At 40.1% G+C, this 26,036-nt stretch overlaps 1 protein-coding gene across 2 annotated transcripts in view; it reads left to right on the top strand.

The window, feature by feature from the left end:
- Window positions 1-26,036, top strand: part of RYR3 (ryanodine receptor 3) — a 523,847-nt gene that overhangs the window by 364,373 nt on the left and 133,438 nt on the right. For both annotated transcript variants that reach the window (XM_080931244.1, XM_080931245.1), the window contains exons 39-43: window positions 11,927-12,200; window positions 13,481-13,595; window positions 15,515-15,644; window positions 16,703-16,806; window positions 20,706-20,841. In XM_080931244.1, coding sequence (XP_080787370.1) covers window positions 11,927-12,200; window positions 13,481-13,595; window positions 15,515-15,644; window positions 16,703-16,806; window positions 20,706-20,841 — 759 coding nt within the window. The remainder of the gene's footprint in view (window positions 1-11,926; window positions 12,201-13,480; window positions 13,596-15,514; window positions 15,645-16,702; window positions 16,807-20,705; window positions 20,842-26,036) is intronic.

The following is a 26,036-nucleotide window of genomic DNA, read 5'->3' as shown; positions in this document are numbered from 1 at the left end:
CATTAGGAAAAGGATAAAGAGAGTGGAGGGGAGGGATATGGCCCATAGAGGTGTGGTGAGGCCTGGGGGGCAAGGGAGATGCCTCTGGGGGATCACAGGTATAGTACAGAATAGAGTTTATTCAGGTCATGGGGGTGATAAGGGGGTAGTAGAAACAGAGAGAGAAGAAAGGAATAGAGAAGTAGAGGAGTAGAGGCCGGCCATGAGCATGTGGAGAGGGGAGAAGAGAGAAGGAAGAGGAGGGGCAAGGGCGGGAGAGCAAGAGAGAGCAAGAGAGAGAGGAGGGGGCAAGAAGCCCCTTTTATAGTGTCAGGTCCCTAGGGTGGAGCATAGCTGGCTATTGCCAGGTAACTGAGGAGTGGGATTTACCTGGATATTGCTAGGTAACTGAGGGATGGGATTTACAGAATCCCAACAACATTAACAACAATGTTAATTCTGAAGGTTAAAGGTCTGCATCCACCTTAGCTTCTCCATTGAGTGTAGAAAGCATAGGCCATGCAAGCTTGCTTTCCATGTTTCTCATGTCCAACACTTTTAGCAAACAAGACACAGAAAACCCAGTTGAGGGAGAAGAGCAAGAGAGAGGCCACAGTGATGGGCATTTTTGCAGAGTTAGAGATGGAGCCATTCAGTGGGATGGACTGAGCCAGCAGCTGTGTTCACTCCTTCCTCAGTCCACTTGTTCCAGCTTTGTTTTCAGACAAGCAGTGGGATGCCGGCTACGGGCTTAATGGGCCTTAAATCTATTCCTGACTGTGTCAAAAGGATGAGCAAGACAGCTTCTCCTGCTGTTCAAAGGGCCCCGAGGCCACCTTTGACTGACTAGGAAAGTTGGTCATAAGCCAATCCATGATGCACCAACCAATCTAGAAAATAGATTCTGGGTGATTCAAGTTGATAAAACCTCTGTTTGAAATAAAGCTGGATCCTTGAGGAATATTAACCACAGAGTAGAGAGGGACCCTGCACAAACAGGGTCTTAAATACTGTCAAGACAGAAGAGCCAGGTGAGTTCTGCGTGGTGGGCATATGATGTCTGTCACCTGCAGCATCACCACTTTCTCAGTGGGGGGGTCTCAGTAAGATAAAGGTTGTAATAGCATTTGATTTTCAGAGGTAGAGGCAAACCAGGCTTCTGTGAAAAAGATAGCAAGCTCTGTATATGATCTCTATGTGCTGTCCATCCATTCATAACTATTCTTTGTGTTTAATGTTAAGTCTAGCTTGGCTTTAAGCTCTGGACCAGTTGAATGGAGACCTCCACTTTGTCAACAACCTGATAGAGTCTTAGTCTCAAAAAGGAGTTTTAAAAAAATCCTCTGCTCAAGACCTAGACTCACAGTATACATGTTTCCTAATAATCACTTCTGTAGCAAATTACCCTAAACCTACCTACACCCCCAACAGCACAAACTTATTACCTTACGGTTTCAGAGGATACAGAAGACTGCACTCCTGGAGGGTCGCTTCTTGTCATTTCCCTCTATTCGAGGACCATTGCCTTCTTTGGGTAGAGAACAGCTCCTCTGGGACCCCAGTCATTCTTTGCTGACTCTTGCCTCTTCTCTCAAAAACTCTTGGGATGAAATAAACCCCCAAGTCATTCACAGTAATCCTTCTGACTCAGAATCTTTCGGTTAGTGTTACCTGCAGAGTCCCTTTTGCCCTGTGAAGTAACACAACTTCTACAGACTCACTATTGAGATCTTTTAGTGAATGGGGATCCATTGTTCGATCTAAGAACAAGAGGAAAACAGAAAGCAGAGGTCAAAAATAAATCACAACCATCATCCCCACCACAGCCCCTTAAGCTGGGGGCTTAACAGGGGCTGTTGGCCAGTACTGTAAGAGTAAATCAGCAACTCTTATCTATTCTTTTTTCTTAATGGAAAATAATTTTATACAATATATTTTGATTATGGTTTCTTCTTTCCCAGCTCCTCTGAATCCCTCCCTACTTCCCCAGCAAACCAGATTGATCATCTTTCTTTGCTTTCTTACACACACACACACAGGTAGACTTCACTTGGAAATCATACATTTCTGTTCACTCCTCTGACCGTCTACAGCATACATCAGGCTGACTTCCAATCACTTGGAATTTTAAAACAGGTACAAGTTGCTTAAATGCACATAACAATTTTCTATTCCATTGTACTGTGAACATTGTAAGTTGTTTTCTGCGTTTAACTTCAGTACAGTGTAGTTTCCTTTATCCCTTCTCTCCAGTGTAATTGGAATTTGTTTCTTCCAGGCTGACCCAGATTTAAGAGTCCGCTCGGAAATTTAACAGTACGGGTTTGGGATTTGCTTTGCCAGTGACCATCATGCGCTCTTTGATTAGAAGCATGTAGCTCATTGAGTGATGACCATTTGCCTTGTGATCTAAATTTGGAGAGAAAAGAAAAAAATATGTCGAGAAAAGTATTTGAAAGTTCTAGACTTCTGCAGTTTTAAGACAGAAACCTGCACCATGAGAGCAAATGACCCCTTTTGTGGTAGTTGGCATTAGAAACTGGTCATTTGACTACTTAAAGGGGAGGTCTGGTCATTTGACTACTTAAAGGGGAGGTCTTGAGACAATGGTAGATGGCTGGTGACGTTTCCTGTAATGGTCACAAGTGGACAGCTTAGAGTTTGAAACCAGGTTATAAAATGACAGTTGGAGAGTAAACAGCTGGACCAGACACTTTCAAATGGGTGTGCTAAATCAAGCTCTAGTGGGAAGACACTCTGTTTCCTTTGCAGAAACTAGCACAAAAGTCAGGGAGTGAAGAAACTATTGTCTTCTAAGATGCTCCCTAGAAATCAAATCTTTCTAAGAAATGCAGTACTATTCTGAAATTCAGCATGTTGCTATTCTGACTTAGCTTAAATAATCATTTTAAATGTGTCATATCAGTACATTTGAGGAAGTTGCCTATATATAATTACACTAATTGCAAAAATTGAATGCATCGGAATGTTAATAATCTCATCGGGGCAATCAGTGCATAATTCACTTCGTTCCTTTTTTTTTTTTTTTTTTTTTTTTGACAGTTTGGTTTATTTTGCTCGTCACGAAACACAGACCTCTTAGTGATATGAATCTTCCTTTGTTTCTCTATTTCTTTCTTCTTGACATAAATAGTATCACTTTCTAAAAGTCCCATGAGCTGAACCAGTAGGGACACTTGACAGCTCCTGCTGGTGTGGGTAGGAATCTGAAAGTTCGAACCACCTTTATTTTTATTTTATTTTACACATTATTTTTTAACCCTTGACAGTTTTGTGCACATATACAGTGAAATATGGTCATATCTACCCTACCTTCCTCTTCCAGCTCTCTTTGCATATCTCCCAACATGCCCCCTACTAGCTTCATATCTTTTTTCTAAAGATTCATGTTATTTTGAATTTTGTGTATGTGTGTGCCTTTTGGTGGGCACATGCACCTGAGTGACAATGTTCACAGAGGCCAGCGAGAGCAGAGACCCCTAAAGCTAGAGTTGCAGGCGGCTCTGAGTCACCCAACATGGGTGCTAGGACCTAAGCTCAGGTCCTGTACAAAAGCAAGTGCTCTAAACCACTGATACATCTCTCTGTACTTTCTCCTCTTTTTTCTCTTTTGTTTAAAGATTGTTCATTTGTTGTTTGTGTTATTGATTTTGATAAGTCTAATTAGCACTGTCTGTATATGTGTGCGCATGGGGCCACCCACTGGAGCACAGGAGAATTACCAGTAGGGACTCTAAAAAAATGTTCTCCATTCACCAGAAGCAATCAACTGGTCCTCACTAAAGGATAGAGCCTGGAGCACACCTCTCCTGTCTATGCCAGAACTGGGGCTTAGTGCAAAGAAGCACAGCTGTGCAAATTCATGAAGGTGATAGCATGTCTTGGAGAGAGCATCCTTACACCCTTCTTATCCTCTAGCTCTTTTGTTCTTTATACCTACTCTTCCATTTCATTTTCTGAGCCATGGCAGAGGGCAGGGTAGTTAATACAAATATCCCATTTAGGGATGAACACTTAGTCTCTTCTTCACTTTTTGCTTTTTATCACTTTGAACAGCTATTCATCTCTGCATTAGCTGCTGCCCACTGCAGAAGGAGGCTTCTGTGACCCAGGCAGAGCAGTCCAGTTTATGGGTATTAACACAAATATTCTGAAGCCAGTTGGACAGCATGACCAAATAAATTACATACATTTTTTAGTTTCCCCAGCTAGGAACCTATGAACAATAATGGTGATCTGAAATGGTTTTATAGAAGCACCTAGCACAGTCCTGGGCACCTAGAAAATCCCCATAAAATAGCATTTGATTGAGAAGCTAATTTAGAAGTGATACAACAGGTCTCTTGGTTTTCAGTCAATGACATGCAGAAACATGTCCATGACATACACCCTGGTTCCTGGAAGCTCACTGATGCTACAGTAAAACTCTTACACCTTACAACCATGGTTTCCATTACTATGGAGACCATCTGCATTGATGAAGATAAGCTGATGCTGAGGTTGAAGAATCATCTCTAGCCTGCCCCATGTTGGCTACAGAGCCAACCGAAAAAGGCCATATAGCCACTGAATAACACAGACTCAACCCCTCCCTTCCCTGAAGGTGACCGGCCTGAAGCTCAAATTCAGCTCAAATTAAGGAGGAAACTTCCAGAGTCCTTCAAGCTAATGGGGAGCACTTTAGTGCCCTGTGAATAATGGTCAGAGTCCTTAACCTCCAGGATTCAATTCTCAAGATAATGATTCTTTAATCCTCACTCTATTTCTCAATATGAGGAGTCGTGCTCTCATGTGCTCACTTTGATCGACTCAGAGGCCAGCAGAGACATAGCCTTAAGCTGTGGCTTTCTAGGTGGAAGCCTTGGCTCACTCCTGAGAATCACATAGCCTGATGGAGTCGGCTCCACCCAGGCTGAAGACAGAGCTTTGCTTTCAAGGGATGACAGTCTCTGCTTTGTAAGAGACATGGTCCTTCCACCACTGAGTGTCTTGAAGATTATTTATATTCCCAAACATTGCATAGGTCTTAGAGCTCTAATCTAAGCTATTTATATGTCAGTATTTACTTAGAAATTAAAACTGCAACATTTTTATAATGTTGCTAATTCACCTAAAATAATTAAAATGTATAGCTACACACTTAGTAATATATTTCCATGAAAAATAACTAATTTTTCTTTTGAAAAAAAGATTTTTAAAAATCTTTTTATAAAACTATTATCTGAAAGACAGTTGGATTCTTGTATTTGACAAAAAAACATAGGTGAAAAAAGCCTTAAATAAAAGTATAGTTGAGAAAGGACTATCGATTATTGGTGCAGTTATGGAGAGTCTTTTCTAATAAATACTCAAAAAAATTAGTTGGCATATGCAAATTTAAACAAATTAGGTTTATGCTTTAATACATAATTGACAGCTGCTGTAGAGAATTAATTTTCGTTAAGAGGATAGCTACTAGTAGCTAATCAGCATCCAGTGTAAGCCCACACATTCAGACTATATTGGCAGCTTAAGTTGAACTCAATGGGTGTTTTAAAAGAGAGGGGATACAAAGTTGGGATGGAAGGATGGGGAGGTGGATCTTGGAAGAGTTACAAGATGGGGAAAATAAAACACAACATACAAAATTATAAGCTGAAAAAGAAGTCCACTGGGATAGCTTGCTTGTTGGTTGGCACTGGTACATTTTTTGTAGCCATATGCATTACTCTATGGAAATCATTATTTCCTTTAATAATGCAGAGATACCAACTGTTGACACAGTTCATTATAAATATTTTCAAATCACATTTGCTAGTATCAATAATTTAAACAGGGGATCTTTAAGTGTTGAGAAGCTGTCAAAGCTCACAGTGGCTGATAAATGTCTGCCAGAAGTCTGGCTTACACTTGAAATTCAAATTTCTTTATTAGCAGTAAATACTATCGCTTACATTGAAATTTTTATTTCTTGCTTTTTAGAAAAAACGTACCAGTTATCCAAACCACCTAGTCACAGGTTGTTTTTCTTTTCATTTAAAATGGCATTCCATCAGACAAGAGGCTAGTTTACTTGGCAACTCAATTGCATATAAATGTTTATCTTCAAGAAAAAAAAAAAACTTAGTGCTGATGTGCCGCTTTGTGCATCTCACCATTGCATTTATCGGGTTGAATGATATCATCTGAAAAGTTTTATTATTAGGTTCTTCTTCTTCTTCATGCAAGACACTGCAATGTGAAATGGCTGTTTTCCCGGAAAGTGACAATAAGTCTTACTGACACTTTTGCCTATCACTTTTCTCCACCATCAGTGCCAATATAAATACAATTAAAACACAAATACAATAAAATACAAAAAATAATATCTTTGAATTGTTATGTCCTTCCCGATTGCCTAAGGAATTCTGAGTCCCCTAATCTGCAGATTAAACTTTCACAACTACCATTATTAGTAATAATCATTAATGTTTGTCAGTATTATGTTTCAGGCATTACTTTGTACCATTATTTTAATTTTCATATATAAAGATAGACAGAGGACTTAACACATTGTAGAAATATAAATTTCTTCATATATAAAATTTTTAAATATTTTTGAGAGTTATGTGTGTAAGTACTGTATTTACACCGTTCTAACTCTCCCTTTCCTATCTCTAGTTCCTCCTATGTCCCTCCCTCTCAGATTCATGACCTCTTTATTATTATTGTTGTTGTCGATATTATTGTTATTGTTATTATTTACTTATATATACATATGTTTATGTGACTTCAACTTACTGAGTCAGTTTAGTGTTTGTTGTATATAATATGTCTAGAGCTGAGTACTTGGGACTGGAGATTCTATTGGGGGGTTGTCCTTAGAAGAAATTGACTCTCTCTTTCTCCCCATAACCTTTAATTACCTGTAACACTTCATCTAGTAGTAGAGCTTCATAAGCCTGCCCTTTTCCATGTGAGTTTGTCAACTGGTATTGTCATCATTCAGTTTAGGCAACCGCATTGCTAAGAGTTCATAGGTACCGCTTTCCTGTAATATAGGAATGATGGTATTTTCAGCAGATAGCATTGTCCTTTGGCTCTTACAGTCTTTCTGCCCCCTTCTGTTCTGTTTTCTAGGCTTTAGGTATAGCGTTTGTTTTGTAGCTATATCAGTTAGGGCTGGGCACCCCGCAGTCAGTGTTCTATGCATTTTGACCAGTGGTGGACTTCTGTGATAGTCTTCTTATGCTAGAAGTCCTCATCTTCTTTTAATAAAGGGTAAGAGCAACATTTCTCTGTAAAAATAAGGATGAGTATTTAGAATGTATTTGGAAATTATACTGTTTAGGAAAGTGGCAGTAGTAGGTTTTTCTCTAGGGTCCATGACCTCACTAGCATGAAAAATCGGCCTTGTTTATACTATCAGGCATGAATTACTTTCTTTTGACTGGGTTTTAAGTCCAATTATATGGCTGTGGGCTAACCCTAAAATCTAAGTGTCATCATTACACCCTGTGGAATATCTTGTCATGGTGGCCATTGTTGTGGATCAGGCTTTACCGCTGAGTAAGATTATTGATTGTTTTTCTCCCTGGACAAGCATGCATAGCACTTTCTAGAACTAAAAGAACCAGTCTTCAGGGAAGAGGCTTCCAGGTCAGTTCAACTTCATTTCTCCAATTTTCATGTCCAATAGGTATCTTCATCAATAGGGTCTGCCTTCAAGTTCTGAGCGGTAACCAGGGGCAACTGCACTAGCCTATGTATCTTAGGGAGTCTCCTGGACTCCCTGACCAACAACCCAAAGACATAACACTAGGTTGAGAGAATTCTACTATTTATTTGGTTTCAAACGTTCTATCGCAGAAGAAGTAACTTTGAGCTGATGAGTAAGTCTTCTTGATCGTTGCTTCTTCTGTATACCAAGGACTTTAATGCTGTGCATTATTTCAGTGGAGGATCTTACAGTGAGAACTAAGTGCATTCACACCATAGTGTGTGTTTTAAAGGAAGTAATATTTACAGGACTATAAAACTTGTATCAGCCAGCTCCAGAAAGCTCTGAATACCCAAGAAACAACTCACAGACCATGTGAAGCTCAAAAAGAAGAAAGGCCAGAAAGTGGAGGCCTCAGTTTTTCTTAGAAAACAAAATAAGTGTATAGCACCCTCTCAGAGTTGGGGACACGTAGACCTTGAATCATTAATAACTCAAGAGCTAAGAATGTAGCCTTGTGGCAATTCTTGGTATTTAAAAATCATTATGTTTAATCTTTACACACCAAGAAAACTTTGACTATTTTCATGTTACATTTTGTTTTACATGCACTTTATGCTTATGGTAACCAGTAAGATTTCAATGCATGTTATCAAACCTTTAAAAAACATCAAGTACTGACAAAAATATATTCATATAGTTTTATGCAAAAATGCTTTGAAAAATTGTACATTTATCTCTGTTTTTTAAAATAAGGTTGTTTAATTAAAAAAGAGAGATAATGCTGGCTGGAGAGAGGTAGGACACTTACAAAAAACTTATATCAGATGCAAGAGTTTTTGTATTTTTGTATTTTTGTATATTCCTTTCGTTCTTACTATCTTAACTAGAAGAAATAGGAACAGCTGTATTTGGGGAAAAAACTGTTTCTTTTTTATTTTAATTTCTAAAAAATATACAGTATATTTTTTATCATATTATTTCCTTTCCCTTAACTCTTTCTGGATCCTCCTCATCTCCCTTCCTACCCAGCCTCATTCACTTCCTATCCTGAAAACAACAAAAAGGCAAAAACTGAAAACCAAAACAGATAAACAACTGAAAGAAAGAAAATCAGTAAGACAAAAGAAAAAAAACCCACAACAACAAAAACCACACATACAAAAAGGATGAAGTCCATTTTATGCTGACCAACTACTCTGAGAACTGGGCCTGTCCTGGAGTGTGGTTGATATTTCAAGTGGCACTTCATTGGAGAAAACTAGTTTTTCCTTTTCCAGCAGGTATTAATTGCAAAAAGTTTTTCTGTTTATGGGTAGGACCTTGTGTCTACTTCCTTTTGCAGTGCTGGGGTCTTATCTGATTTGAACCTGTGTAGGTCTTATAAGTGTTATTATATCTCTGGGAGTTTCTGTGCTTCAGCCTGAAAGATTTTATTTTTGTTGAGTCGCCTATAATCTCTGGGTCTTATAACCTTTCTGCCTTCTCCTCCACATAGATTCCTAAGCCTTGAGTGGAAGGAGTTGATAAAAACAAAACAAACAAAAACATTCTATTTAAGGCTGAGTGTTTCAAAGTTTCTCACACTCCATTTTCTCTCTGTTAATTACCCACAGTTGCAAGAAGTTCTCCTGTGAGGGCTAAGCAAGGCTCTGACCTATGGGTATAGCAAAGTGTCGTTAGGAGTCACTTCATTGCTATGTTTCTTTAGCAGAATGAGAGTAAAGGTTTTCCCCTAGGCTCATGACCTATCTGGTCTCAGGTTCTTGGACACTTCAGCAGTATATGGTATGAGTTTTATCCCATAGAGTGGATTTCTTAAAATCCAATTTTAAGGAAATTGCTGACTACTCATATAACATTTATGCCACTATTGCCCCCAGGATATCTTGCAGACAAGTCTCAGGGTTTATATCTGAGTAATATTTATGGTTACTTTTCTCCTCTGGCAGTGTGCAAAACACCTACCAGTGCCATGAATGCTAGTCAGGAGGAAAACTCTACTTAGGCTCCAGCTTGATTTGTCCATTTTTGATTACATAAATACGTTGTGTCTTCAGCAATTGGGTCTCTCCATTGGATTATAGAGAGGAAATAACAGCCTTGGTAGTAGTCTGTGTTGTTGGGAAGAGGAGAGCCATATGGGAGTTCTGTTGCCAATGATTTAACAGGGAAATTGTTGGGAAAAACCCAAGACAGCCCATTAACAACTTGCCCCCCACAGAAGGTGCAGATGTCAATAGGTACTAGTCATAAGTCCCTACTAAACAAGACCTTTCTAAGTGTTTGATAACTTCATACATGAATACTTATCTACATCACACACTCTCTCCCTCCTCAAACTCTTCCTAGCCCTTCTCTCCAAAATTCATGGTCTCTAACTATTATTACTTTACACACACACATACCCTACTAAGTCCATTTATTGTTGCTTATATGTATATGTTGCACATATGTACATGTAAATGACCACTTAGGGTTTCTCTCTACAGGTACTGACCACCTACAGCTTTTCATCTAGGGAGGGAAAGTGTGGGATTTCCCTTGTCCGCACCGGCATACCACCTGGTATCATGCTTATGCTGGTCTCATACAGGCAACCATATCATTGAGATGTCATGGTTATATTTCCCCAGTTGTGCCTAGAGGACACTATTTAACAGCAGGCATCCTGAACTTCTGGCTCTTACAATCTTTCCACACCTCCTCTGTGGTGTTCCCTGATTCTTAGATGTAGGGTCAGCAAGATCTTTACAAGATATTTTAACTGTTTTTCTCTATATCTTCTCTCTAGTCTGTGTAATTTTTTTTTTGAGTTGTTTCAGTGTGTGTCTCCTGCCTGAACCTGAAACACCCACAGGGCTGATAGGCACAGCAGTAAGCTAAATTAGTCCTTTACATCTAGATCATTTAGAGCTTTGGTGACTAAGTTCTATTTTTATAGCCTATGGTAGAGCCAACAGTGTATGTGGAGCAGACATCTGCTATGTATAGTGATGTGGAGTAGAAAAGTTAACTATTGGAAACCACATAGACTACAGAAAGCAACCATCTGCAACCCTAATCCTTTCTCTGGTAGATTCAATAACCTCCATTGTTACCTTACCTTGAGTTTTATCATCTGGCCTGAATGAAGGATCTGATACCATCCAGACCTCCCAGAACTGCGGTGGCAGTGTGAAATTTGAACGTGATTTTGGTTTTCAAGCAGTGTTTCTCTCCCCCGTGTTGTGGAACCTTCTGGAATTGCTTATGTAATGGCGGGGTGAGAATCCCCTAACCAGCTGTTTCAACATGCTCATCTTTCACCTCTCAGATCAGCCTCTTGCCTCTTAATATATTTCCAAAACAAAGCCAAACAGCAGTCATCAGGGATGTGTGGTCTGTCCACTTCTAGGCCCTTAGCTGGTCTCACTTTGGCCGATTTCCCCTGTACTTGTGGAACTGGATACGAACTCCAATAAATCCTGAATCCAATGTCATAGTAGTTTCACCCTCTGTGCCTATGAAGGTAATTCATGCCACAGCACCAGCCCATTCCTGCAGTGGAGTCAGTACCGAGAAGCTATTTCCATGTCAGCTGTCCAGCCTTCAAACCTGAGAATGTCCTCTCAGCCCAATTCCATTCTTCTCCAAATATATGGAATGCCCACAGCGTCTAAATTATCTTTTATTCTTGACTCATTAGCTCTAGTTAGTCTCTACTAAAGGATGCCTCTGATACACTTAGAGACAGTAGCTATGATGATAAACATCAGGATGTCATTTGCTTTGCTCTAAAGGAGCACAGGACAGGGTTTTGCGCTCACACTATGCAGGACAGTCACTCTGTTCTCTGTCTCACTGTACTTGCAAATGACTCCATTGTAGCATTTATTGCCTTCTGTTATAAAATAACAATAAAATTTTATCACAAAATAAAAATGTAAAGAACTGGCTTATGAGCTCTCTGAAGGCAAGGACTGAGTCTTGCTCATTATTTGATTTTTAGTATGAATCTAAACATTATTCAAATGAGAATAGCATTTTTTAGTATAACTGAGATATTTTACTATGGTATAGGTGGCGTGTTTATGTCTTGATAATATTATCTACTTGTATACCTACATGACTCAACCTTAAAATAAGAAAACAATTAACCTGAACCAGCTGTTGGTATTTCTGTTAGTTGGAAAAGAGTGTCTACACTTCCTAACTTTCTGGACACTGGGCATTGATGGTTAGTGGTTTCTCCTATTCTCCTTCCAGCCACACTGAAGGAACTAGTCTCACAGACAATGATCCGCTGGGCCCAGGAGAACCAAATCCAGGATGCAGAGCTGGTGAGGATGATGTTTAACCTCCTCCGGAGACAGTATGACAGCATTGGAGAGTTGCTGCAGGCTCTGCGGAAGACCTACACCATCAGTCAGGCCTCTGTGGATGACACCATCAACCTGCTGGCTGCCCTGGGCCAGATTCGCTCCCTGCTTAGTGTCAGGATGGGTAGAGAAGAGGAGCTCCTCATGATCAACGGGCTAGGGTAGGCTCTCTGAGCAAGTGCAGCTCTCCTGATAAAATTCTCTCTTCTTCCTTGTGGTGGTACATCTTGTCACATGAACTACCTCTGTAACCTAAGATACCAGACTGCCTATTGTTCAAGCTGAATGAATATTGCCAACATAAATGAAGAGAATTCTTAGCAACCGTTATGAAAATAGCCTAAGTTGGGTCATGAAAGCAACCCTGAAGGAGATGGCAATATATTTAACCTGAGAGACAAATAATTTGAGCTTTGCTGCCTTTGACTTCTGAGATAGTCCCAGCTGACCCCTTTTTTCTAGTTCCAAACTGCAGAGTGATTTTGTTAGCTCTATGAAATGCCTTCACTTACAACAGTAACCTATGGGTGTGCCTCACAAACCATGTTGACAATCATGGCAACTTAGGGGCCAGGAGGATTCCCTTTTATTACAGAGCATACAGGAAAACGCATGTGCCAGAAAGGTTGCCTGGCCAACCCACCGTGTTATGTGATTAAAATCAAAAGCAACAGCTCTCTCATCATCCCTGAGCTGACAAACTACAGAAGCATCGCTAAGGACCAGGTTTGGATGATTCTCAAGAGAGAAAGGATATGTGTACGCATTCCCTAAATTAATTTGCAAGAAAGGAAAATTCTAATAGAAATTAAGAGGGAATAGACATAGGAAGGCCATGGGCTACAGAAATGGCCTCTCCCCCTCTAGCCTAGTTCCAGGCAAATGTTCCCTCTCTAGGGTTTTACTTTAGCTTCATTGTATGAATTTGTATTAAGTAGCTTAAAGGTATGGTGGTTGTTACATGTTCATGCCATTGCCCTTTGAAGTCTGCTATCCACAAACTTCCTACAAAATGCCTTTAAGAATGATCTGCAGACCTATCATTAAGAAACCGAGTGTAAAGAGAGAAGAAGTTCCGAGTACACGGAGAAAGAGAAAGCCAGTGATTTTGGCGGTCTTAGAATTTATCATAAGCAAAAGAAAGAATGGAGGGAGAATTGTTTAAATATCATTTTAAACAGCAGCACTTTCCTCTGTGTTCCATGACCTCGGACCTTTCTTATTTTTCCGCTTCTCACTTGAGTGTTACTTCATCCACATCCTGTTTCTGTCTTGTTCCTCAATTTTCATAGCAGAAAAGTAGCAAATGCTAATCTCTCTCTCTCTCTCTCTCTCTCTCTCTCTCTCTCTCTCTCTCTCTCTCTCTCTCTCTCTCTCTCTCTTTCTCTCTCTCTCTCTCTCTCTCTCTCTCTCTCTCTCTCTCTCTCCATTGTTTTCTTAGGGACATAATGAACAACAAGGTGTTTTACCAGCACCCCAACCTCATGAGAGTCCTCGGCATGCATGAGACAGTGATGGAAGTGATGGTGAATGTGTTGGGTACAGAGAAGTCACAGGTGATGCTCTACTTAGCCAGAAATTGACTCTTGGAGAGGGAGTACATAAGTTCATTTACTCTGCTATGTATTGTCTCTTTTCTCCCTTGGAATAGACAAAGATTTTTACAGTGCCAAAAGGGCCCAAAATGCACAGCATTGCTGCTAACATAGGGTACCACTGACATTCATACCAGCTTTCTAAGATCTTACTTAAACTGAATGGCTTCTTGTTGTTTTTGTATGTGTTTAGATGTGTAGTATACATACATATAAGGAAGCATGCCTACACGTATATTAATACACTTGTGTAAGTGTACCCACAAGTATACACACAAATACAGAGACCTGAAGTTGATATGAATTATGTTCCTAGATTGCTCTCCACTGTATTTACAGAGACAGGTGGTCTTTCACTGAACCCATATATAACAAACTCATATAGTCTTCCTAAACAGATTGTTCTGGGGATCCCATGTCCCTGCCTCTGAATAATGGGACTACAGATGGCCCACTATTCCCATGTTGCTTTTATGTGGGTGGTAGGGGCCAGAAGCTCAGTCCTTGCAGTAGTGCAGGATGTATTGTATCTATTAACTGACCTAGACTGCATGACTTCTAAGGGAAATATATGGAGTATCATTTCAAATGTTGCAGATTCTAGGATGCTACTGAAGCAGGAATTAATGGTGTCTCATTTCATTCTGTTGTTGTAGTAAAAACACTGACCAAAAACAACTTAGAGGAGGAAGGGGTTGATTGGTTTATACTCCCAGGTCATGATTAATCACTAAGAGAAGTCAGTTCAGAATTCTAGAGGCACAAACTATACAGGCTTTCTTTCTCACTCCCTTGATGTTTCATGCTGAGCTAACTTTCTTATACAGCCAAGGCCATTCTTCATCAATTAATAATGAAGGCAACCCTCCATAAACATGCTAGTAGACCAATTGGATCTAAACAGTTCTTCAACTGAAGTTTTCCTCACAGATGATTAGGCTAAGTCGGGTTGGCAAGTAAAGCTAAGAGGGACAAGTGACTTTCAATGCAGACTTCTAATACTGTCGGGCAGAAATATAAAGAAAAAACAGAAGCTATCTATCTATCTATCTATCTATCTATCTATCTATCTATCTAACTTTCTCTCAGAAAGTTAAATCTCTCCACAGATCTTCCTTAATAAGACATCTGGATACTTCAATGACTGTAGGTTTCAGAACTGTCCCTTAGAGCACCCCCCATGAGTCTAAAGGACGTAAAATTAAGGTCTTTCTAGGATTCTGATACTGTTAATTGAGCTTTGTAAGGTCCAGACTAATCTATCGCTTGCCAAAGAGATGTCAATCACATTGTTAGTCAGGGAAGGCAAGCAAATCAAGGGATGAAGGATAGCATCTCTATGCTAACCTGTGTGCATCAAGTGCCTTAGGCACCTATAGAAGGGCAGTGGTTGAGGGCACACACTTGGCGACATGTTCACAGAAACAAGGCATGTTGCCTTTCAGATGTTCTTAACTGCCGGGGGTGGGGACATGACCCAGAGGACTCCAGCTTTAGGGGACTAATGGATCTTAATTTCTATGATCCCCTACTCTGTTTCAGAGTCCTGCTCAGTTCAGCTGCAGACAATGGCAGAGTGGGGCGGGATCATACACTTTCACGGGACATAGAAGGAAACAGGTTATAGCTGATGATGCTTTCCTTTGAAGGGAAGATCTTGGAGAACTATAGCCAATTTCCAATATTTTCAGAAGCCTCATTCTTGGGCATTCTGTTCCTCCCACAAATGTCTTAGGGGGAAGAGGTGCAAGGAAAAACTTCATGTTCCAGACAGTTCATAGCTTGTGAGACTTCAACCCAAGATCCTTTTTTAACATCCCACTGTTCATGAAGGCCTCGTGACGGATTCACCTCGCTAATACTTCTGCTTCTGCCCACAGATCGCCTTCCCAAAGATGGTTGCTAGCTGCTGTCGCTTCCTTTGCTATTTCTGTCGAATTAGCCGGCAAAATCAGAAGGCCATGTTCGAGCATCTAAGTTACCTGCTGGAGAACAGTAGTGTGGGCCTAGGTGTGTGTGGCATGAATTAGATCTTCTACCTCTGGACAGGCAGTCAGTCCACTCTTCCTCCTGACTACCTAGGAGAAAAAGGGAAAGAATCCACATGAGGTGCAAAACCAGAGCTGGCCTGTTCTATAAACAAATGTGTGAAAGCAGTCCGTGCTCTTCCCTGTCTGCATGGGTGCTGCTAGCCAGCTGCATTGGCGCCTGAGTCAGTCTCCCCTGCCAGGTCCAGTGGCCTGTGCTTTATAAAATGCTGTCTGGAACTGAGGATGTAATCTAAGGGCAACATCTCTCCCAGCCCGCTCAGCTGATCAGTGAGCAGAGCTCTTAAGACGGAGGTCATGTATCCAATCCTTTCTTGGCAAGCTTGCTGCAGGATTCATTCCTGGCCCACCAGCAAATTCTGCCCTTAGCAGCATCGCAGACTGGCCAAGAACAGCTATGGAAAAACAACATGATAAAGGCTGTGGATAAACAGTAGCTCATTATCACTGTGAGAAAAGCAACTCACTTTGTCGCCTGACTCAACCGTGTTGGATATAAACCAAGTGAATTTGTGGAGTGCACAAACACATACCCTTGAAATCTGAAATGTTACTTTTGTTGTTGTTGTTGTTTTGTTTATCAAATGCAACCTCAGGCTATCTAAATTCTTCTCCTCCTCCGCTTCCTCCTCCCCCTTCTTGAAAAATGTCATTTCAAGATTTTTTTTTAATAATTATAGTCTAGGAGCTATTTTCCAAGTCGTTTGAGCCCAGACAATGAGGGAGCCTCTGAGTCTTTTGAGTGATCACCAAATGGAGACCCCCAAGAAGTTTTGTTTTCCAGAGGTACTCAAAACTATGTAGTCCCAACCCATTCTATAGAGTGGTTTCCTGTTAATTAGTATACTCAACCTTATTGAGTATGAGAATAGGATAACTAATAGGGATTTTTTTCTAAAGCCAAAGCCCTCTGAGAACAGCAACATGGGCCAGGTTTCAGTGTATTTGCTGCCCTCTTGTGTCCATGTTTGTGCACTGTAGTCTCAAATCAGACCCACTTTCTTTTTCCTCCATCCTTAGCGTCCCCATCGATGAGAGGGTCCACCCCACTGGATGTGGCAGCCTCCTCTGTGATGGACAATAATGAATTAGCACTGGGCTTAGAAGAACCGGATCTTGAGAAGGTAACTAGTTGTTGGGGAAACAACATGTTCTTTTTCTCCTAACGTAATTGCTGCCCCACAGGAAAAACATGCCAATGCCTAGGTTTGCATGCAGATCTATTTCATACTGGTGAAAATGTGGTATAATATGAGAGCCTGGCATGACTGGAGTCATACTACATGATCCTATATGAGCAAAGATGGTACCACCTTGGCCATACATGGTCATGTATGAGCAAAGGTAACCAGGTTCTTGGACAAGAGGGTGTGGGCATTTGTGTTCCTCAGGGGTGAAGGCCCATTCCACTTGTGTACATGGAACATCACTGGATGCCCATATCTAGGACAGTCAGAAAGCCAAGAGTGACAGAAGCACAAGAGTACACAGGAGTGTGGTGAGACAGGTAGCCAGAAACTGGACCTGTTATAATAGAACTTCACTCATGTGACCCTTAGAATAAGTTTTATCATTATTGTTATAATTACTATTGTTGTTGTTGTTGTTGTTCAGAAGTTATGGGAAGGAAATGGAGGGGTGGGGATTATGTCACATCCTCAGTGATACACGGTAACTAAGTCAGAGGTTAGCTCAAGAGCCCCTGCTTGTTCTAATTATATTGCAGTATCTCCCTGGAGAACCATGAGTAATAGAAAACACGAAGGCTCCCAGCAAGGGAGCAACACTGTATGTTGTGTGACTAGAAGGCTTCAGTAAGGAAATTAACGAGCTAGAAACATTACCTTCAGTAATCCAAGCATGGTTGGGTGCTGACTTCAGTTAATATTGACCCAGCAGATGTGAGAAGTGTTTGGACCCTGAAGACCTAGGAAAGACAAATAGCAACCATTATCCAAATATTGGATTGACTCTCTTACTGACAAACCCAACCCACAGCTTACAGGTCACTTGCAGCCAAAGAAGGATGCAAATGCAGTCCGACACAACATGTTGTAAATTTACACTATGAGGACATTTTGTTTTGCATGTTTGTAAATTCATTGCATAGATCTTGAGGATATACTTTGTAAATAATGATGTCCTGTTATGATGTAAAATTGTTAGACACCACTGTAAGTACAAGGTGTGGCACAGAGGTGTTTTGGGGTTCACAAGTGTAAATGTCAACTGGAGATCTGGCTATATGGTACTTACAGCTCAAGAAGGTTTTCTGAGCTGCAGACAGATCACGGAGGGAGAACCAAGTTCTCTGGGTAGGTGAGATCCTTACAGAAATGTGTAAGAACCCTAAAGGTCACTACCACTTAAGGGAGTCACAGAAGAAAAACATCATCAACTAAACCACAGGAAGAACATCCAAAGAGGGATGAGGAGACCTTAGGAAATATATCTGAGAAAAAGTTTAAAAGTTTAAAAGCTGATGTAAAAGTTTATTTTTAAAATATTTTGTCTTCTGTTCCTACCCAATAGTATAAGGAGGCTTAAAGAACTTGGATTGAGAAGGCAGGGGGCAGGGGATTGGCATCTTATGATAAAACCATCTTGGCAACCATGCTTCATCTATTTAAAGTGCCACACAGATAGGTGGACAGTGTTACCACTCACAAAGACCCTCCTGCCACAGCCATGGCGGAGAATTGTCGGCTTGTAGATCCATGTCTGTTAAGATGAGATGTCAATTACCCAGTAATAATTTATTGATGTCCTGTGTTATGACAGTTTCAGGCGTATTTAACTAAGAATGGGTAAGACCCTATCATGAATCAGAGTGCATGCCTGCATGTACACCACTTAATTCTAACTGGGCACGTTTACTTTGTGCTGTAAGGGTACAGTCATCTTCTGGGGCCTCTGACAAATGGCCCCAGACAAGGTGACTTAGACACCAGAAGTCAATTTTCTCAGTTCTGTAACCTGGAAAGCCAAGACCACGTGTTAGAAGACTTAATTTCTTCTGAGGCCTCTTTCCTTGGTTTACAGATGGCTGCCCTTTTGATGTGTCCTACAGGGCCTGTCTTTTGCATAAGCACTCTGCTTCAGCTTTGTACAACTGTTTCTCCTTCTGATAAGGACACCACCCTGGAAGCCCCCTTTCTACTTGGCATCTTCACAGCTCTTATCTCTAATGATAACATTCTGATTTATTGGAGCTTAAAGTTTCAGGGTATAAATTTAGGGTGATATAATTCAGCAGAGGATATCTCTGAGTCGTTTATTTTATTCTGTTCTTTGCAACACCCGGGAGATATTTTAAGTGATAATATTTTAGAAGAGGACAAAAATATAAGCAAAAACATTTTAATTATCTGTCAATTCAGTAAGCATTGCTATTGGGACTAATTAAACCCTAATACATTATTAGTAAAGAAAAGCTAAAGTCAGGGAAAAGATCTTTATTATTTTCCAGTAGATGTGGCTTCTGTCTGGACAGATGAAGAGGTACTAAAGAACTTCCGTTCCTTCTGACTAGCCACAGCATGCTGAGATTATAGGCATATACTACCACAGACTTGTCAATTTCCTCTTACTGAAGTTGGAGAACCCTGGAAACTGACAATTTATTCTCATAGTCATAATCTTTTTGATTACTTGCAAAGAAATATGGACTGCAGGTTTCGGTTCTAAATCTATTCAATTATTTTCCTCAAAAAAGTGGATGCTCTGTGCTGCACCTAGACCCTTGGATTATCCCCTTTTCTAAAAAAATGGGGGGTGCTTAAGACTAGTTTTTAAGTTTATAATTATTGGCCAAGGCAAATATTTGGGTTCTCTCTATATTCTAGAGATAAGAAGTTTCCAGTTCTTAGAAATTCAGCGCTCACAGTTGTCTTAGAGAAATTTTAGCATATCTTTTGGCTTTAAATGCATTGAGTTTTTCTATTTTTTGTTGTGATAAAATTTTATTCTCCTAAGAACAACAATATCAACCAATCAGACCCTCCCCAGATCTTCCAGGGACTAAACCACCAATCAAAGAGTACACACAGAGGGACCCATGGCTCTAGCCACATATGTGGCAGAGGATAGCATTGTCTGGCATCAACGGGAAGGGAGACCCATGGTCCTGTGGGGGCTCAATGCCCCAGTGTAGGGGAATGCCAGGGTAGGGAGGCTAGATGGGGTAGATGGGGGAGCACCCTCATATATGCACAGGGGAGCAGGGGATAAGGGGTTTGCAGAGGGGAGGCCAGGAAGGGAGATAACATTTGAAATGTAAATAAATAAAATAACTAATAATAAAAGAAAAATTAATCCATACCAAAAAACAGTTTGCTCTCCTGTTTTCAAGTATACAGTTCAGACTCATGGAAGCCTTTTATAAGGTTATGTGACCAGCATCACATTAGCTTCCATAGCTTCTTCCATTTCATCAAACTAAACCCTGGCCATGTCACAGTAACTCCCCAGACCTCCCTCCCTAGAGCCCCTGCCGGCTGCCATTTTTTTCTATCTGTATATGTGATTTTTACTGCCCTTGTGATGTGAGTTAAAGCTACACAGTATTTGCTTTGCATGGTTCATTTAACTCACTTAACGAATCTACAAGGGTCACCCATTACATGGACCTAGTCTATAAGAAGCCCCTTCTTTCTTACCCAGATATTCATGGAGTGATCCTTAGTTTGTTTCTATATTTTACAAGTTAGGAACAATGCCGCTCTGAATTTGGATTGTACAACTGTCTGTCAGGGTGATCTGTAATTTTTGTATATAGAGCCAGGGATGAGTTTTATAGACCATATATCAAAATTCTATTTTTTTAATTATTTTTTAAGAAACAGCTATCCTATTTTCCATAGTGCCTAGTTTCAATTCTTTTTACTGGAGCTTTCTCAATGGGATCCACGTTTCCCCGACTGAAATTTGTGCTCTTCTTATTTTGTGTCTATTTGTCTTTTTCAGTGTAGCTGTCATCCTGCTGAGTGTACACGGACACTCACTTTTGTACTGTTCTTGGCAGGTCGTAACCTACTTGGCAGGTTGTGGCCTTCAGAGCTGCCCCATGCTTCTGGCCAAAGGCTACCCTGATGTTGGCTGGAACCCCATCGAAGGAGAGCGTTACCTGTCCTTCCTGAGGTTTGCCGTCTTCGTGAACAGTGAGTCCCATTTGCTCCACACCTCTCAGACCCAGGATAGAATAATTGTGGCTATGTGCAGGAAAAGAACACTCCTCTACTGCCCCCTATCTTTCAATATAACAGATTCTAAATGTGGTTGGCAACTGGCAAGAAAAAACAGGCCAGATAAGCATCAAGGGGAAAAACTAGTGACAGATCCAGCAAGAAGCTCACTGCATGCATGGGCTTGGACTTGCCTTCTCTCTGTACTTCTCTGCCTCTAGTCTCGTTTTACTGAGTTACTAAGCATGCACCTCCTGGATTTTAGACTAGTCTATAAGTGGGTGGGAAGATGGATGAAGAAGGTGGATGGAAAGTTCAAAAATAAATGAATAGCTATTAAAGGTAACTCAATCCCAAGAGGCAATTGCCACCACTGCCTTAAATATTATTACTCTCAGCACAGGTCATCTTGTATTTGCAATGAATTCCAATCTTACCAAAATACTTTCATCACACAAGAATGATGAACCAACAGTATAAAGCAAGTGGACTAGTTTCTTGAAAAGTACATTGTGAGCCAAGATTTTGTTACAACCACAATTCACTTATAATTGCACTACAGCTCTATCTCTGTTGTAGCCACTAGACCCAAGCTTCTCCCCCCCCCTCAGCCTTTCCAGACTGCTTTCTTCTCTAAAGGCCAGTTTTGGTATATTGCCAAATAATCTGTTTCACTTCTTGTCCAAGTAATCATAGTTCAGAATTAGCACAGGATTAGTATATCAGGGTAGAATGAAAGATTGAGAAAGAAAGGAGAGATAAAAGTAAATGGGGAAAGGTATTAAGAATCCAGAGTTTGAGACTGGAGATTTCTCAGTGGTTAAGGGCACTGGTTACTCTTCCAGAGAACTGGGATTTGGTTCTTAACACCTACATGGCAGCTCCAGTCTTCAGGTATCTAACTTTCTCTTCTGGCCTCTGTGGCCACCAGGCATACTTGAGGTATGGAGACACACATGCAGACCAAACATCTATGCACATAAAATAAATAACTAATTGTGTTAAGAATTAAGGACTGGAGAGATTGCTCATCTATAAAGAGTGATACTGGATTTATAGGGAACTAGAGGTCAGTCCCCATCAGACTGCCCATGGCCACCTATAACTCTAGCTCCAGGGGATTTGACACTCTCTTTTGGCCTCAAAGGGCATACACACACACATACACACTTGTATGTGTGTGTGTACATGTAAAAAGAAAATGAACATTTTAAATTATTTTAACTACACAGATTGCATGGCAGAAAAACTGGATGCAAGCAGGTTGAATTTTTTCATCTCATCTGCCTTCATAGTCAAGACTAAGAATTTTTAGTGTACCTGTCCGTTTGAAGGTGTCCACTGGTCATGATCCTATGTAGATTACATGAATTCCAACACTTACTTTTGATGGTTAGGTACAACCATAATGAACTAAGCTCTGGACCAAAATGTACTGTTGCAGTAAATATTAAAAAAATTTTTTTAATTGGTTTATCTCTCTACCAGCCCTGAGGTCTCACTCTTCAGGCCTGACCCTAATATGGAGCTACACGCAGGTCTGGAGCCTGGTCCAAGCAACCAGGGCCCAACTCATCCACACAACTCCCTTCCCTTGGCGATTTACTACCACCTGTTCTCCACCTCTGTCCTGGGGTATTTCTGTACCCCAAAATCCCACACAAACACAACTCTGCAGCCAGATAGCTTTTTATACAGGCCTATATGTTCAACTCTCAATCCATAAACTCTCTACACAACAAGATTACATCAAATAGACAAAGATACAAACTGCCCTTTATATAAGATGCTAGACCTATAAAATCCTTAATGTTCATAGCTATTTAACGCCAATTAATATTATCTGAGTCTAACTGGTCCTTGGGAAACTCCATGTTGTCACAACAACCTTCACCCTCTGTCCTCTGACCTCCTCAGAGCTCGAAGCCCTCTCTACTTCCCTCGCCCCACCCAGTCACTGGCGTTTTCTTTATTTTACTAATTAAAATGGGAAGGTTCAGTTGGAGTCCTATGACTCAGCAGTCCTTCTTGGGGAAGTGGAATTAACAATAAAATACAACAGCTTCACCATCTCTACACTGTCTCTTTTATCTTCATGCTGCTTATATCTTTAACTTGGCCTCTTCAGTACATTTTCATAGTATCACAAGTTCTAGCAGATTGCACATACTTATAGGCTCTAATACTTGTGATATTTCTAGAAGTACTATATTTGTTTGGGACAATGAAAACCAGTTTCTACTTTTAAAGTAATTCAGAGTGTTTTAAAAGGAGTATATGTACACAGAGATCACTATTTAAAAAAATACTGTAAATGGAATAAAGATAGGGAGTATTCAAGAACGTAAAGAAGATAAACATGTCCCTTTGAGATGACCGGAGAGGAGTGAAGGAGGCAGTGTTAGAGATGAACCTAAAGTGTCAAGTTTCTAGAAATGGGGGCAGGAGAGGTTAGCCAGTGAGAAGGTAGCATATACATGCTCTAGAAGCTAAAGCATCTGTTCTTAGTAAATCTGATGCTCCAGAAGGTGGCTCTGTGTGAATGACAGTAGTAGATGAGGTTTGAAAGGTAGGTAAGTGGCTACAATAGGGAGAGCATAAATGCCAGGCTGAACTGTTTAGCATTAGCCCTTTGTGTAAAGAACTGGGAAACCTTTTTAATGGAAGACAGAATGGCAGGTACTACTGACAGATTCTGTCCTCCGGTTAAATTGAATTATAATGGCGAGATAGATGGGATTCAATACATTTGAACAAGATGTTAAAGAAAGAATTGCTTGTGCTGGTGGTAGTGGTGGTGTGATGATGGATGGATGGATGAATATGAGTGTGTTAAAAAACAAATACTAAGCTGAAATTCTTAGCTGAGAGATTTGAAGGTAGAGAGAAAAAAATTGGGATAAAAGAAAAAGGAAAATGGCTTCGCCTGAACCACAGTAAGCTTATTTTAGATAAAAAAAAAAAAATACTGACATTACTGTGTGCAATACTCAGAGATGTCCCTAATTTGATTATTAGGATAAGAGATCAATGAACAAGTGGAAATGACATTTATCTTTAGACCATTTGTAACTGTAATAGTTTAGATTTTTCTCAGGTGATTGTACAAAGACAGCTATATGGGGATTTTTTTTTCAAGTAATAGTTTTAAGTACCTATAAGACAAAGAGTGTCTCAGTCATATTTATATGGAAGCCTTCTGGATAGAATATAGATTTATCTAGAGTTCAAAATCAGCTTTATCATTTTCTTTCTATGTAAATTTAAACAAGTTAATGAAACCTTCCAAGCTTGGCCTTTTAAGTATATAAGGTGGGAAAAACAATAGCATGTATCTCAGAGTTGTTTTTATGGTATGACTGAAATAAGCCACAGAAAACTTGATTATCACAGAGTTACGAAATATAGTAAGGTCTACAGCTGTGTTATTTACCATTGTTTATCATGATCTCTGCAATCTTTGTAGCATTTGAAATTGGATAAATAATAGATTTTTTGAGACTCCAAGGCACCATGTAAATCCTTAAGATACAAGGGTATTTACAAAAACAAAACACTGTGGTTACTTTCCTGGCATCTGTTGAATAAAGAGATCCTCTGATTATTAGTGAAAGAGTAAGGTGATATAAAGGCATGGCGTATGATATGAGTGTTCATGGTGTGTTCATGAATGATGGAGGATGGTGATAGATGATATGTAGATGATGAAGCTGTTCATAGTAAGTCTTAGTGAATTATGGGTAAAGGAGTTCTTTATCGATGACAATGAATGATGAAGGTAGGGGATTTGGAGAGTATGAAGGGTTCATAGTGGTTGACAGTAAATAATGGTAGATGGTACAGGAGAGTCATGCTGGGTGGTGATGTGAAATGATGGTGATGAACGGTTGAAGAGCTTAAGGTAAGTGATAGTGAGTAATAATGGTTGATGATTTTGGATGATGGGATATTCATAATACATTACATAATAGTCAAGATGGTAAACAATGATAAAGGTGTTCAGGGCAGATGACATCAAGAATAGTGACAATGGATACTGTTTATCAGGATGATCATGATAGACCTTGGAGGACTATAATTGCATTATGACAAGCCTATGGGAAATATTCTGATAGTAGAAGATGATATACATGGTAGCAGATAGAAGAGATTTTAGATTAGGTTCCGTCGTCAAATGAGAATAGGGTTCTTTTAACTGGTGGTAATAGTGAGGCTGGAATATTGTCACTGCCATAGTAGGTCTTTACAGGTTGTGAATTTTCAAGGTTGGTGATGACAGACATGGCTAAAGATAGTGATTAATAATAGTGTGGATGGTATTAATAGGGAGGCTGATAAAAGCTAGTAATTACTGAACATTTACCACATGCCAAACTGTTCAATATACTTTTATATACATTGACTATTAGATTATACAATAATCCAGTGATACAGTATCCTAGTCTATTCAGGCAATTACAACTAAATATTACTGACTAGCTACGTGTTATGGAGTGGCATTATTAGAAAGTATGACCCTGTTGGAGTAGATGTGGCCTTGTTAGAATTGGTGTGTCACTGTAGGTGTGGTCTTTAAGACCTTCATCCTAGCTGCCTGGAAGCCAGTATTCTGCTAGCAGCCTTCAGATGAAGATGTAGAACTCTCCATTCCTCCTGTACCATGCCTGCCTGGATGCTGCCATGTACCCACCTTGATGATAATGGACTGAATCTCTGAAACTGTAAGGGAACCCCAATTAAATGTTGTCCTTGTAAGAGTTGCCGTGGTCATGGTATCTATTCATACCAGTAAAACCCTAACTAAGACATTAGGTTATAAACAACATATATTTCTTTCTAAAAGATTATAGAGTAGGAAGCCCAAGGTCATAGTACCAGCATATTGATTGTATAGTGTAAAAGGATTTTAATAAACTATTATTTGTTGATATGAACCATCTAGCCCCTCAACAATCAAGGCAGATTCCTATGGATTTATTTAATCAACTGAGCACAATTACTAGGGCCTTACCCCTAATCTATTTTTTTCTAGTGCTAAACTGTCTAAACCCAGCTTCACTACCCAAGTACTTTCAGTTGGAGTCTTCCCAGTTATTTCTACTCTCTCAACCTTAGGGGGGCATTTCACTCAGGCACAGTCTTCTGGTCCATCATGTAAAATGGAGACCTTC

The sequence above is a fragment of the Micromys minutus genome (assembly GCF_963924665.1).
Source record: "Micromys minutus genome assembly, chromosome: 17".
Lineage (NCBI taxonomy): Eukaryota > Metazoa > Chordata > Mammalia > Rodentia > Muridae > Micromys > Micromys minutus.
The sequence above is the reverse complement of the archived record's forward strand: the minus strand, read 5'-3'. Positions and strand labels throughout refer to the sequence as shown.